The sequence below is a fragment of the Sceloporus undulatus genome, chromosome 6 (assembly GCF_019175285.1).
Source record: "Sceloporus undulatus isolate JIND9_A2432 ecotype Alabama chromosome 6, SceUnd_v1.1, whole genome shotgun sequence".
Classification (NCBI taxonomy): domain Eukaryota; kingdom Metazoa; phylum Chordata; class Lepidosauria; order Squamata; family Phrynosomatidae; genus Sceloporus; species Sceloporus undulatus.
The window spans coordinates 102,010,226-102,025,810 of record NC_056527.1 but is presented as its reverse complement, the minus strand read 5'-3'; the positions used below and the strand labels follow the sequence as shown (position 1 = coordinate 102,025,810).

Sequence of the window (15,585 nt, the reverse complement as noted above, 5' to 3'; positions counted from 1 at the left end):
GTCCACTAAAACCTTTGACAAAATATAGGACAAAACTCAGCCAAAATGTAGGACATTTAAGGAAAATGTAGGGCCTTAACTTAAATGTCCTACATTTTGGGCTGTGTTTTGTCTTGCAGTTGTCCTACTGTTTGGTCTAGATTTAGTCCTACATTTTGTCCCGGGTTTTAGAGGACAATTATGGCAACCCTAGATGGAGGGCCATTTTAGAATAGATATTTTACTATGGTAAAGTTCTTATTTGTCCACCACCACCCCTTTTTTTATATAACAATATTCTGTTTGAAGGGAAAGTTACTATTAGAGGATGAAACATGGGAAATGAAATGCATGGAATGTGAATGAACTGAACACACAGGGAACGAGAGTACCCCAAGCTCCCTTTGAAAATCGCGCCAGATTCCAAAGTACGCATGCACAGAGAAAGGGGATGGTCGGGGCGCACTCGGGATGGGATCTGGCTGTGCGGTGATATCCGTTCACAACAAGGTCCAAAAACGACAACAGGTCGTATTCTCAGTTAGCGGTGTGCAATAGCAATAATTCTTTTCGCATTCACATACCACTAAGAACACTTAATGCGATAGCGTTCGTTGTCAGCCCGTTTCATGATCCGTCTGCCTCGTTAACAGGAACGGAACAGGAAAACTCTGAGTGTGATAAGGTTCAAAGAAGGTTAAATGTATCACAAAACTACAGTTCCCAGGATTTCCTAGCATTGAGCAAGGGCAGTTAAAGCAGTTTCAAACTGGTTTATTTCTGGTGTGTTTCGTGGACCCAAGTCAGTGATAAAAATGTTGAGTAGTAATGGTCCTAGGACAGAACCCTGATGTACTCCACTTAAGGACTCCTCCCAATTTGAAGTGCAACCATTTATACTGACTTTTTTAGCAGTTATTCAGCCACTTATGGATCCATCTGCCAGTACTCCCATCTATTCCACATTTAATCAGTTTGCTGTTCACAGTAGATTAAGTGTGTTGAGAGAATGCAAGCCACACTTGAACCCATTTTGATTGCTGCCATACTGCAGAATTACTGCAGTTTGCCACTGTTTTAACTGCCATGGCTCAATGCTATGGAATTCTGGGATTTCTAGTTTTGCGAGATAATTAACCTTCTCTGTCAGAGAATTCTGGTGCTATAACAAACTACAAATCCCAGGATTCCATAGGACAGAGCCGTGGCAGTTAAAACAGTGGCAAACTGCAGTAATTCGGCAGCGTAGATGCAGCCTTTAATTCACACTTGAAGTTGCCCCTTTGGAATTTAAGAGGCCTCTCTATATATATGAAGTAACTGGAAATGCAATTCAACTGTTCTGAAATCATTTTGTAATCATTTATTGCTGAATTCTGATATATCAACGTTTTAAGAACACTAACAGCCTCATGTGAAAATCTTTTGGAATCGTCTATCTGCTATGATGATTCCACTACACTTTGGGGTGAAAAAGGAATGATATAATGATGTTGTGTGAAAATCTTCATAGTCTCCAAGAAGGCCTGTTTTCATGTACCTAACAAAGGACATAATTAGAATATCTTGGAATCTATGTTTGAAATGATGGAATTCCATAACAAGAATACCCATATAGGATGGGAGAAGGCAGTGCTCTAAAGAAACTGATCCTGAGGTGCTTGACACTTTAAACCTCAAAGGTGAGATGCACAACTACCAAGTGAAGTTATTTTAACAATGGAATGCCATGCTGCAAATAACTAGCCAAGGAATATTGCAGCTGATGTTTCCAAATATTTTTCAAAAGCAGACCCACATTAATGGGCCACTCTTAATATTCATATAAAATCATTTCACTATAGTGAAATTCATGTGGACTGTTTGTATGGGTAAATGAAAAAAAAAAATCCTGCAGGATGATGTGTATGAACTTTTCTGTGTCTGTTTTCTGTCACGAGGGCAGCAGCTGTTTGCTATTATCTAACTGAATAGTTTGCGAGACAACACCTGTGCCCAGTTGATTTTTTGCTTCTGACGCCAATCTTACATGTCCACAAATATTTTAACATTACTCAGAATTCTGGGTGTCAGCTTTAATTGCCCTTGCTGGACCAGTGCCAATTTTGAATAATTACAAGGTCTTGGCCTGTTTGTGCTTATGAGGAAAGTCCCTTTGGGAGTTGGCACCAGATGGCATAAACAGTGTTTTGGGCAAACACAGATCACAGCTTCAGAAAACTAAAAACAGAGCTTAGGGTAGTTGACAACGCCAATCATAACATCGCAGCATGTCCTTGCAAACATTGTCATTGCCTTTTCTAGCCTTGAAAGGCCCCAGTCATGATTATGATAATATATACTCTGTCCTTCAAAATATCTAGTTCCTGTACCAATAGGCACTGAATTCTGTAACCTCAATCAATTAGTAAATACAGGAAATAGAGATATAGTTCTTTTTGTAATTTATTTTCTCTTCCTTTTCCCTATCAGATTACCAATATATCTCTACCAATTATACACAATTGTACTCCCATCCCCCCAAAAGAAAACAAATGCTTGATTTATGCTCTGGGGAAATATTTCTCTAGGAATTGTCATGAAATGGCAAGAACTGTCAGTGTTTTGGTATACAAAAGTTGCAATCAATACCATTCATGTAGGCAGACCTTGCACTGCTGATGCAATTCAGAAGGCTGGATCACCACTTTGCATGTAATTCATTGTCTTGTCTGATCCTGATAGACCACTGTTATATTGATGACATTGATTGCTCTGGCTGACTTACTGTTAATGAATTACAAGACCATAAGTCTGACTCACACCATTGCAATTCACTTTTACAATTGTTGTGCAAGGTTGAAATCTCTTCTCACCATATGAAGACCAAAAGTCTCCCCCCAAAAAATACATACAACAACTAGTTTTAAAGGGATCCAGCATATCTATCGACAACCATTTCCATGCCACCAAAGAGCAGGGGGATCAGTGGGGACACATCTAGCTGTTTTCTTGTAGCTGGAGGTACCATGATAGGCATCTCAAAGGAGGTCCCAAAGAACCTGAGAGCAATGTTAGATAAGGAATTAAAGATGAGGAAACTAGATAAAATAGAAAATTGGATGGATCTAAGACTAGAGAAAGAGAGTATTACAAAAATGTATGGTGGGGATAAATATTTCATGGTTTCATTGTATGAAATTAGAACAATGAATTAAAAACTGGAGAAAAGGGAATATAGAAAGAAAAAAGTGTACACAGTTTGAACAATTATTTCAGAAAGGACAAAAATGGAAGAAAATGAAAACTTGAAAGGAATGATTAGTAAGTTTAATAAAATGTTGATGGAAAATAAAGAGGGGAAACGAAGGAGAATACAGTGTGCCCGTGCCATGCATGGACACATTTTATGCAGCTTCCAGCTTACACGGAAGCCGCTTGGGGAGATAAACAATGCACATGCATGCGCCCCATTATTTCCTATGGGGCTGGAGCATAGGCAGATTTTCCCTTACACGGGAGGATCCAGAACAGATCCCCCGCATAAGGAGAGGGCCCACTGTATTTTGAGTGGAATATGGGAAGAAGAATTAGGATGTAAAATATGTGACAAGGAATGGGACAGAATTTGGGAACAAAGACATTTGAAGAGCCTATCAGTAAGAAATAAAGAAAATTTTTATAAATTGATATGGAAATGGTATTTGACGCTGGTGAGATTACAAAATATTGATAAGAATAATTCAAAAAATTGGTAGAGAGGTTGTCAAGAAGTAGTGTCATTTATACATATGTGGTGGCAATGTAAATATGTATAAGAATTTTGGGGGAAGTGATTATAGAAACAGAAAGTATTGTGAATATAAAAATAGATAGAAGTCCAAATATAGCATTGTTGTCACTATATAATTCAGATAAATGGAAAAAAGAAGAAAAAGATTTGATAACAAACTTGCTTACAACAGTGAGATTAATCATAGCAAGATGCTGGAAAACAAAAATAACTGTACAGTTGGAGGAATGGTATAAAGAGGTATGGAAATTAGTAATTAATGATAAATTGACATGCAGATTGAAAGTAAAAAGGGGATTATGGGGGGAAAGCAATTTTGATGGAATTTGGAAAGAATTCATTGAGCAAGTATTGAGAAAAGAAGATGGAAAATTACCTCCACGAGAGAAATTGATATTTTGGATAAGGGTGAAAATGGGTCTGGGGAAGGGGAGCACTGAGGTGGGATATAAAATATTATTAGTCAAGTTGTTATAGTATGTAAATGTAGAAATGGTATGTAGAAAATATGTATATGTATAGGGAATTATGTATTGTATAAAATTTATATGTATGAATTTAGTTTCGATAAAAAATTATAAAATTAAAAAGAGAAATGTGAAGTTTAAATAGGCTCAAGAGTTACACAGCAACTATTATTTTATTTTCTTTTAATAATAATGTTATTAGCTTTAAACCATAAAACATATATTAGCCAAAAAAACCAACTCCATTATATAGATAACATATAACATATTACACAAACAATACTGCATATTTTAAAATACACTTATCCTAAACTAAACTACATTAGGCACTAAACAATGTTTCCGTCAATCTCCCCTCCCCTCTATATCATCTCCTTATACAAAAGTTTAAAAAACCCTAAAATAAACTATAAAGTCCCCCCAAAACAACAAAATTTACACAAATTGTATCTACTAGTTCAGCTACTATTTGCAAGGCTTGATTTGTTGATGCAACTTAGGGATGTAATTCTTTACTGAGGCCCACTACAGATGAGAAGAAAGGGGTGGCCAGAGGCAATTTTCAAAGGCAATTCACAATTCAGGACTTACTTTGTGCAAAATTAACATGTGGTTGGTCAGTGTAGAAATATTGTTATATAATATTTATATATAATGCTATCTAGCAAAGGTTAAAAGAATAAAACCTTTATTTCACTGATAAAAGGAACACATTTGACACATGTGAACCATTAGTGTGATAAGTGAAGCAGCATAGATTCAGCAAAGGGTTTTTTTAGGAATTAAATTTTCTAAGGATTTTACTATATTTATTTATCTATTTATTTACAGTATTTATACCCCGCCCTTTAACTCTAAAGGCTCTCAGAATGGCTTACAATTATTATTATTTTTAATTACACAGTTCCCTACCCTCAGATTTACAATCTAAAAAGACATGACACAAAAGGAGAAGGGAATGGTGGTGTTGATATATCTAAAGAAATATGCATAAAAGAATACAAAAACACTAAATTTGGGGCAAAGCAAACAGGATGGAAAGGGCGGTTTGAAGCTGCCCCTTCCAAATGCAGATTGGGGCCATGGCAAATGCATGCCACAGCCCAAATCCACCTTGAAGCCAGCTGAAAAAGGAGCAGAAAAGATCCACTCCCTTTTCAGTTGGGGAAAAGACGGCTTTTCCCACCCCACCGTGGCCTCATGGTGGCTTCAAGCCGCTCCAGCAGCATGTGGCATATAAACACCATTCCGCCTGAGTGCCTTGAAGCTGTCTACATCTGGACAGCTGCACGACTTCCAGCCAGCTTCAGTATGTCATCGTGATGTGTGATGTCAAAACACTGCTCTCTGATGATGTACGTAGGGTGGCTTAAAGTGGGCATCCATTTGGGGCCTTTTTTTACCTTTCTTTCCTTAATAAAATTTCTTTGCTGTTTAGCTCAGGCCTCATTATTATAATGTATAATTTTGGAGGGAAAATAGAACCCAATAAACCAGCACCAGAGGACAGAATGGAGAAGATCTCCACAGCCACCATATGCTTCCCCTTTGTGCTATGGTAAGTTGGGACAAAGGACAACCAAACACTAAAAAACACCAACATGCTGAAAGTGATAAATTTAGCTTCGTTGAAATTGTCAGGTAACTTCCTGGCTAGGAAAGCCACAGTGAAACAAACAAGGGCCAGGAAGCCTAAATAGCCCAAGGCACAGTAAAACATGAAATCTGAGCCCTCATTACATTTCAGTATGATTATTCCATCAAGTGAATGCATGTCCACATCTGGAAATGGAGGGAAAGTACTGAGCCAAATAATGCAAACACTTGCTTGAATTAAGGAGCCAAAAAGAACAATAGAGTTCACCAGTCTTTTCTGCATCCATTTCTGCATCCTGGATCCTGGTTTGGTAGCCATAAATGCCAGAACCACAGTGATGGTTTTTGCCAACAGAGAGGAAAGGGCCACTGAGAATGCAACACTAAAGGCTGTGTGTTGCAGATGGCAGGTGATCTTTTTGGGTTTTCCAATGAACAGCAAACAGCACAGAAAGCAAAGAAGAAGAGAGATGAGAAGAATGTAGGTGAGGCTCTTATTGTTAGCTTTGACTATGGGAGTATCCCGGTGTTTCCAAAAGGTTCTAAGCACAAAAATTGTGATCAATGAGAATGAAAAAACCAATATAATAGAGATTATTCCTAATGGTTCTTCATAAGAAAGATAGGTCAGGACTAGAGGAATGCATTGATTTTTATTCTTGTTGGGATACTGGCCATTTGGACATTTGATGCAGGTAGCCATATCTTGAAAGAAAGGGAGAGAGAGAGAGAGGTTATTCCAAGATTTCAAGCAATGTTTTGAAAGAATGAGTCATACTGGCTAATAATAAAAATAAAATAAATAATAAAAATTTTATTTATATCCCACTTTTCTGTGACAAGACAATCAAAGCGGCATACAACACATTAAAATCCACATTTACAAATTTATGTCCCAAATTTCCCCCCTTAAAACAGGATTAAACAAGTTACAATTAAAACATCTATTAAAAACACAATAAAAATACAGCGAGGACAGAGCGGTGGGCTAATACATGATGTGAGGGGCAGTCATTCTGTGGCTACTGGTGAAAAAACTCCTACTCTGATAGGAAAGCATCCCCTTACATTGTTCATAGCCTTGTTAGTGCCATCCACAGTAGCCCCACTGACACTTGCTAGCCATCCCTTGTGTAAGTACTATTGATCTATGGTAGACGAATGGTGTAGTTGTTTGACTATTGGATTAAAACTCCAGGAGGCCAGTGTTCAGATCCCCACACAGCCATGGTTACCAGAAGTTGGATTTGACTTGAAGGCACCTAGCAACAACAACCATTGAATTCGATATTGCATTGATCTATCAGTAGAGATCACTTTTTGTATTCTATTTGATTTGTTGATACAATTTGTTGCATTAAATAAAAAGTAGGCTATTTTTGGCCAACCTAGTCTACATTATTTCTCCTACCCTTCTGATTAGAGATCATTCCTTTAGGGCATGGAATACAGTCATAGCAGCAAAATTTCTCTCTCTCTTTCTTTCTCTTGCTGTGGCCAGGATAACAATGATCATTACACACAGAAAGTGGCAGCATCTATGTAGAAGCATAAAAAGAACATCATTACCAAAATACGTTTTGAACTTTGGTCATCTACAGGGGTTGGTTGTTGATACACAAGAGAATTTTTCCAAGCTTAGTCTATGGAACACAAAGTTAGAATTTTCTTGTGTGATCATTAGGGGGAAATGGATATTGTTATTCTAAAAGGTAGGGAAAATATGGGGGGTCACTGCCTGCAATGCCAATGTCTCCTTGGAATTTAGGACAATATTGCTCAAATAAAAGTCAAAGAGGTCAGGGAAGGCTGCATTTTATCATCCAACTTATATGCAGAAAACTTATATGCAGAAAACATCATAAAAAGAGCAGGTTTGGACTTAGAAGAAGGAGGAATAAAGACAGGAGGAAGGAATGTCAACAATCTAAAATATGTACAATATTATTAGCAGAAATCATCATGGACTTGTAACAATCACTGAGGAATGTTAGAGACTCCTCCCTCCATAACTGCCATCCTCCGGCCTCCGAGGGAGTTGACCAGGAGGCCCAGCTCCACCAGGGCTAGCCTGAAGAAGAAGAACCCTCCCTCCACGATAATTGTCATCCTTCGGCCTGTGAGGGAGTGAACAGGCAGGCCCAACTCCACCAGGGCTAGCCTGAAGAAGAAGAGTCCTCCCTCCAGTCCATCTGCCTTGGTCCAGACCTCAGAGGGAGAGAATAACCACTGGACCTCATCCTCTTTTCCACCACCATTTCCTTCTCCTTTTGTGTCATGGCTTTTAGATTGTAAGCCTGAGGGCAGGAAACCGTCTAAATAAAAATAATAATTGTAAGCCGCTCTGATAGCCATTAGGGCTGAAGGGCGGGGTATAAATACCATAAATAAATAAAAAATATAAGTCAAGGAAGAAAGTGCAAAGGCAGGCTTGCTGCTGAACACAGAGAAAACAAAACTAATGACTATGGAAGAACTACCTAAATTCAAACTAGATAATGAGGAAATGCAAAGAGTTGAACATTTCTTGTGCATTGAACAAACATTATTCAGAACGGAGACTGCAATCAAGAGATAAGAAGAAGATTAAGAATGGGAAGGTAGCCATGAAAGAGCCTCAAGAGTAAAGATAACAGCACAGCACTGGAGTTAGAATCATCCAAGCCATGGTATTCCCCATCACTGTGTATGGATATGAGAGCTGGACAGTGAAAAAAGCAGAGAAAAGAGAATCAACTCATTAGAGGTGTGGTGCTAGAGAACAGTTCTGAGGACACTGTGAACAGCCAAAAAGACAAACACATGGGTCCTTGAACAGAACGAGCCTGAGATACCCTTAGAAGCTAAGACAACTAAACTGAGGCTGTTGTGCTTTGGCCACATCATGAGAAGGCACAACTCACTAGAAAAGACAATAATACTGGGAAAATGTGGGTGTAGCAGAAACAGAGGAAGACCAAATGCCAGATGGCTCAACTCAGGGAGGTCACAGGCAAGAGTCTGCAAAAATTAAACAAAGCAGTGGAAGACAGGGAATCTTGGAGGTGTCTTATCCACAGGGCCACCATGAGTCAAAGACAACTCAAGGGCAGTTAACAACAATCATTAAGAAAAAGGACACTCCTTGGGGGGGGGGGAGAGATGGTTGGAGGCCAAGACCATGAAAAAGTATGGCCTACAATTCCTAGGGGAATTCTGAGTTCATTTTTTTAAAGTTTTTTTTTTAATAGAGGAGGAGTAGAAGAATGGACAGGCCCATTATTTTGCATTACTCCAGGCATTATGTACCTAATCCAGACTGAGACAATAGTTTTCTGTACATTGCTGTTTTATATTACTATTTGTGTTTGTGCCTTATTTGTACATGTATATGTCATTTTTGGGACCTGTAACATTTAAACCAGCTAAAAATATTTTGTCATAAATAAAATAAAATCAAATAAAATATATATTGCCTGTTTATTGTAAATTAAATGGTTTCAATAGCGGTTTTTACCTTGTCAAAAATTCCTGAAGTTGAAAGTTCTGATAGTGCAGATATGTAGGTGAATAAAACCATTTAGCACTGAATATCTTTTTTCTTGCTCAGGAACCAACATGAATTTGAAAATAAAACAAAATTGTTCCTAATATAGTTTATTACCAGAAAGCCCTCGAAATTCTAATTTTACCAAAACCAAATACTTTATTATTATTATTATTATTATTATTATTTGGAATAATTGTATTTGAAAAACCTCAGGTTTATCTCACCTCATTAAAATGTCTGGGCCACACAATTTTATCATCATTGATGGTCAACATTTTGCCTGGAAGGGCATGGGGTTCCAGTCTTCCAACATTTACTCTGACAAAAGAGTTATTTGGGAAAGCCACCCAGTTGGTAATATCGAAGCCTGCTATAAAATATCCATTTTGATCAAAACTCACAGTATCTCCAGCACTATTGTTGAATGAGATCCTCCTTAGGAAATGATGGAGCTAGGTTAAAAAAGAAAATGAACCAGAATTATTATTATTATTATTATTATTATTATTATTATTATTATTCATTCGTTTAAAACTTTAAACTACATAGTATATCATGCAACCTCAGGGCTGTATACATGTGAAATTGATATAAACACATATGAACAATTTAAAACAGTAAAAATAATTTAGAAACACATTGATCAAGTTTCAAACCATGGACATAGGCCCAGTACAAACATGGTAGGAAGTGGCATCATGGCGGCACTCCTTCCTGTTTGCAATGCTGCAAAAAAGAAGCCACTCTAGGCAGCTTCTCTTCAGTGGTGCGTTGGTGCTGCAGCACAGATATGGGGTTTACAGGGACGACTTCTAGCTGCACGTCTGTACTGCCCCATAAACATTTTCGGATAAATCAGGCATGAAAGCATTTGTAAAAAGACCAAAGTCTGTTTTGCAAACTATTTTAAGTGGCACCCATCATTGGCCCCACTTCATCCTCCAAGGGCACAGTATTCCACAACTAGTATTCCCCCCATGTCAGCACTGTTTTGCCGACATGTAATTTTTACTATTTTTATTGTATTGTTTTTAACGTATGGTTTTGTTATTTATATTGTTATTCCTGTTGTTCACCGCCCTGATTTTCAGAAGGGCGGTATATAAATAAATTTTTTATTATTTATTATTATTATAGGGGAGAAAGTTTTCTCCTTTGTCTTCACACATTGTATTGCCTGCATTGATGGAACACAGAAGAGCCCCCCTCAGAAAATCTCAATCATACATAATATAAGACAATACACTCCTTCAAGTCTCAAGGAGTTTGTCTACATTAGCCCTATACTGCAAATTTTCCCCAGCCTGGCTGTGTGACATCTATACCATGCAGCCTCCGAACCCCAAATTGGACTTGCGCTGTTTACATGATCCCTGGACCCCCTGACCTGCATTGACTTAAATAATCTTTTGTTGCAGGTTTTCTGGATTCTTCATAACAACAATGATGGTTGCCATCACTTGTGTGGTCCCAATCTGGCCCACTACCATCACTCTGAGGTCAGAATGAGTGTCAAATTTGGAGCCAGAACACTTTGGGGACACTCTGAAGTATTTTGGAAAGTGTAGATGAGCCCTGGGTCCCCAACCATTTATGGTTTTAAATGTCACCATAAGCACATTGCATTCTGACCACCAGTATATTGGTAGCCAGTGCAATTCTTTTTTTTTCTTTTTTTAAGATCAGCATTATTTCATACCTATATGGTATTCCAGTCAGTGATGATTTTGCTCTAACTGCAGCTTCCATAATAAGGTGTTAACATTTCTTCAAGAATCTTACTCTCATATAAACTCATATGAAGTACTCACAGGGATGTTCCCCCTATAGAATACATGCCTCTGATGAAAGAGCAGGAGGGAATGAGATATTTTATACCTACATGGGACTCCCTAAAGGCACCAGATCTTGTCTGATCTTGGAAACTAAGCAGAGTCAACCCCAGCTTTTATGTTTACAGATGGAGTTGTACATAGGCAAAGCACATATCATGACACAGAGAGTATTATAGACTAGTATATGGTCCAGTAATTGGGATCATGGAGATGGGAAAGGCTAATGTTTGAATATGAGTCCGTTGTGAGAAACAAAATTCAAAAATATTCCCTTCTAAATTAGGTCAAACTACCCCATGTAAACTACAGTACATCTCACAGTTGTATGGACCTCAGGATCATTATGAAGGAGAAATGAATGTGCAAAATGTCTGCCTCGCTGGCCAAGTATAGGCCTTTATGTTTGAATTGTAATTACCTGCCATGGCTTTATATTATGGAATCCAACATTTTCTCTTTCTGTTAATCTTTTATAGTTGGATCTGGATAGATATGCAGCATGCAAAGCATGTACCACAGCATAGACACCATTGTAGACATTGTAACTGTGACCCATCATGTTCATTTCAAACAAAGTACTAGGAAGGCTCTCCAGTTTCTCTTCTCCAGTGCACCATTCCTTCTTGTCTTCCTTCATTTTGGATGGTTTAAATGGACAGTTGAATGCCTGCTCCCAGAAATTCTGGAAGAAGTTATCTCCTTTTGCCCAGGAAGGCTTTATGGTGTGAATAAATTTTTGGAATCCAGGCGGCTGCTTTGAGTGAATTGTGAAGGATATGGCACCATGGAAATTTTGTATATCCCACAATTTTTGAATAGACAGAGATTCAAAATCCCATTGGGATGTTACAATCCACACTTTAGCCAGGAGTGGCAAATTATAGAAAGGGACAATAAACAGCAACATTCTCAAATTATGCCAAGATGGGGGTTCTCCGTGTACAAAACATACATTGGCTTTTCTTTCCAAAAGAACATGATAATTTTCTAGCAGTTTTAAAATCAAACCTGTATATTCCTCTATATATGTCCGTTTTGGTGTTTGAAGTATGAATGCATAACAGATGCCATTCTGGGTAAACAGGGGCACCACTGTCTGCAAAAACATGTCCCCATAATCATCATCCGCGGCCAAAAGTCCAACCCATGTCCATCCAAAATATTGAAATAACTGTACACACCCAACATACTGATGAACTTCATCTGGGACCATCTGGTACAAACATGGGAATAGTGTTTTGTCACCATGTGGTGGAGAGAATGACCCATATGTGAGCTGAAAGAAATGGTATATCTAGGAATCAGGTGACTGAAAAAGAGAATGTATATTAGGATTTCTGGGTCCCCATGCATATGTCCTACCTGTGGAATCTTGTATGGATTTGCAATGATGGTCATAATGGCAGACACTTCAGTCACAAGTCCTCCAATAACAGCAACAATGGTCTCCTGATTGTCACATAAAAAGTTGGGGACAAATCTCTGGTGTGTAGAAAGCAAGCTCAGAATGGCCTTATAGGTCATCCTTGCAATGTAGTAGCTGTTGAGTATGTGGAAACCCAAAGTGATATTAGGTAAGATTTTCAGATGTTCATTTATCTCTTTCCTGGCAAATGCCAAGGCCAGGATATGTTGGTACATCTTTGGAATGGAACTGCAATGAGAATTAGAAGCTCCATACAATAACAGCAAGCATATCATTAGCCTTTACTATCTGGACTTCAATGTGTTGCACAGTTTGAAATTAATGATGACAACAGTGAAGCTATTTGCTCCTCCTGGAGCATGTGAAAAGAAAGGAAGGCAGGGACAGCTGGCAGCTTAAATATCAGTGAAGTGATAAATCAATTCTTGGTTTTAATGTGCATTTTAAAGAATCTATCCAAGGTGGGGAACACTGTTTCCCAAAGAGATTTAGCACTTTGACTAAAGCCACAGCAGGTTCACTTACTCCCTGCAACCAAAACCACCAGCTTCCCAGGCAAAATATGTGTGAAATAATAATAATTCTATTCTCTCTTAAGTGTGCCTCAAATCATCAAAAGTATGTCTCACTGTTACATACATCTACATCTCTGAATAAGGAAGCTTCCAAGAACACACACAAAAAATGTCCATGTTCTCTATGTGCACCATTTAAAAAAAAAAATCTCTATGTGCAATATTCCAATTTCAAACATTTTTTTAAACTCTAAAGAGGCAAAGAAATTTAAACATAAAAAGACTTAAGCTTGCTGTGGTGCTACATTTCTCATACTGAAACACAAGCCTTGGCTGTTAAGCAACCAGAAGGAAGGGAGGGAAGGAGGATAATAATTCCTTACACAACTTCATCAATCAATGTGTGCATCGGCTGTTCTATGAAAGTAGGGCTGTTGTGAAAGAAGAAGGCTTGAGAAGCAATCATGCCAATCGTAACTTTGCCTGACTGATAAAACTGATGAGGTATAGGAAGTGGATCATCATGTACAGTGCAATTTATAGACTCTGTCTTGCATACAATACGAAAGGATAGGATGAGCAACAGCAGTGCTACCATTGCCATCCTAATGCCAAAACTGTTATTCCAGTTGTACATTTTCAAAGTTCCAGACTCCAGAGTCATTGTATGTTTTGTCCTGAAAAGAGATTATTGTCTGGCATATCCAAAAAGAAATATTGCAGCCACAGTATCCCTGGCTTTTTGCAAAGTGGTTTTATTTCTAATTTTCTGCCAGCCTCACTGGACAAGGTGTTACCTCTGGATCACTGGCAAATATGCATGTTAAAATATTTATCCCATTGAAATGTTTTAGCTGCATTATCTCTCTCTCTCTCCTCTCTCTCTCATATATCTCTCTCTCTTTCTGTGACTAAGTTAATAACACAGAGTATACTTTCTCATCAGTGAGAGAAAGAAAAGTGAAGTCATGGTAAACTTTATGGTTATTTAAAAAAAAAACTACATAGATTATGGAGTGATTTAGAGAAAATAACCTAAAGTGAACTAGAGAATGACAGAGACCTGCCTATGCCTACCTTCAGTCTTTTACAATATTCTGAGCTAATATAGCATCTTTCAGACATAGTTATTGTTGTTCTTGTTCTTATCCCTTAGAAATACATTGGATAGCCAGACTATGGGGAGAACACTATAATTTTAACAATTACAGGGGATATAATCATGGTCCCTTATGTCTTGGCATTTTCTGTGGCATCACACATAAAATAGCTTGAAAAGTATATGATAATTGTTATTTTCTGTTTTGAGTTGTAGCACAAAGGAAGTGCCATGTGGCCTTCAAAGTGCAAATTTGCAGACACCAGCATAACAGACAAGATATTTTATTTATTTAATTTTCATCCCACCTTTCTCCCAGGATGGAATTCAAGGCAGCTTGCATTTAAAAACACAGGGCAACTAAAAAAGCAATACACATGTTAAATCACAATTTTATTTAGCAGTATCAAATTTATTTAGAAATTACCAAATAAATCAGGCTAATAGGGTCCTGGGTCCATGTGGCAAATGGTGCTATGAGGGAGGGATCAGAAGATCTCCATGGTCAGAGACCAGAAGGCTTTGCATCTGGTGCAAAGTGTCAAGATGCTGTGTGCGGAGAATGGAGTAGTGGGTGATAAAAGACCTTTCTGCTCCATTAGATTCCTCTTTTTGTCACTGCTTCTTGGCCCACCCTTTGGTCACTTTGTGGCTGGCTAGGAATTTTCTCCCCTTTTCCTGTGTTTTTCCCCCTGCTTAAATCACACAGCGTCTGAAGGACTTGAATAGTTTGCTATGGGTAATATTTATCAATTGATTTTCATTTGGCAGGAGATTATAAGAGTTTTTGTGTACATCTTGACAGCACTTTTGATGAGGGATAGAACTCAGAAACTGTCTCTTTAGGTTCTGCCATGGATATATAGGTGGACATTCACATGTGAATTCACATGCTAATACACTTTCATGGTTGCTGTTCCCAAGCTACATGATGATCACCGCTGCATTTGAGAGTGCCTTCTGTTACCCTCCTTAATTGGAGTCCAGGATACTTTGTCCTTGGCTCATGGGGCAAGTGGAGTCACCTGCAGGGGGTGACAGGCAAGTCTATTTAAGGCCTGGCCACTACCTCACATGTCCTTTTTGCTCATTCTGGCAGCCCAACCACTCATCCTCAGTTCAGTGTGAGCTTTGTGGTTCTCTTCGGGGCTGGGTAGGAATTGATTCCCCTTTTACCATTTTTCATCTTGTTTTGCTTTATTTCTGATCACCTCATACTATTTCTTAGGACGTTGACAATTGGGATGGAGTGGTGCTGATAAATAAGTTTCCATTTGGCAGGTAGTGATGGGGACAAAATATTAGATTGGTGTACACCTTGGCACTGCATTGTGGTGGAGGGCTGGGATCTGCAACTGCCTCCATAG

The 15,585-nt window shown here is 38.3% G+C and overlaps 1 protein-coding gene across 1 annotated transcript; it reads right to left on the bottom strand.

The window, feature by feature from the left end:
* Window positions 1-2,884: 2,884 nt before the first annotated feature.
* Window positions 2,885-12,819, bottom strand: LOC121933769 (vomeronasal type-2 receptor 26-like). The gene is made up of 6 exons (XM_042473760.1): window positions 12,541-12,819; window positions 11,597-12,454; window positions 9,568-9,795; window positions 7,226-7,352; window positions 5,622-6,519; window positions 2,885-3,020 (listed from the first exon to the last, which is right to left on the bottom strand). Exons 1-6 carry the CDS (start codon window positions 12,817-12,819, stop codon window positions 2,885-2,887), a joined length of 2,526 nt encoding a protein of 841 aa, XP_042329694.1.
* Window positions 12,820-15,585: the final 2,766 nt, after the last annotated feature.

Coding starts and splice junctions, on each gene's coding strand:
- LOC121933769 (XM_042473760.1), bottom strand. CDS start 12,819: ATGTACCAACATATCCTGGCCTTGGCATTTGCCAGGAAAGAGATAAAT. Junction 9,796..11,596: donor ATAATATAAAGCCATGGCAG/GTAATTACAATT, acceptor TTTTTAACCTAG/CTCCATCATTTCCTAAGGAG. Junction 7,353..9,567: donor GGCCCAGACATTTTAATGAG/GTGAGATAAACC, acceptor GCTTCTACATAG/ATGCTGCCACTTTCTGTGTG.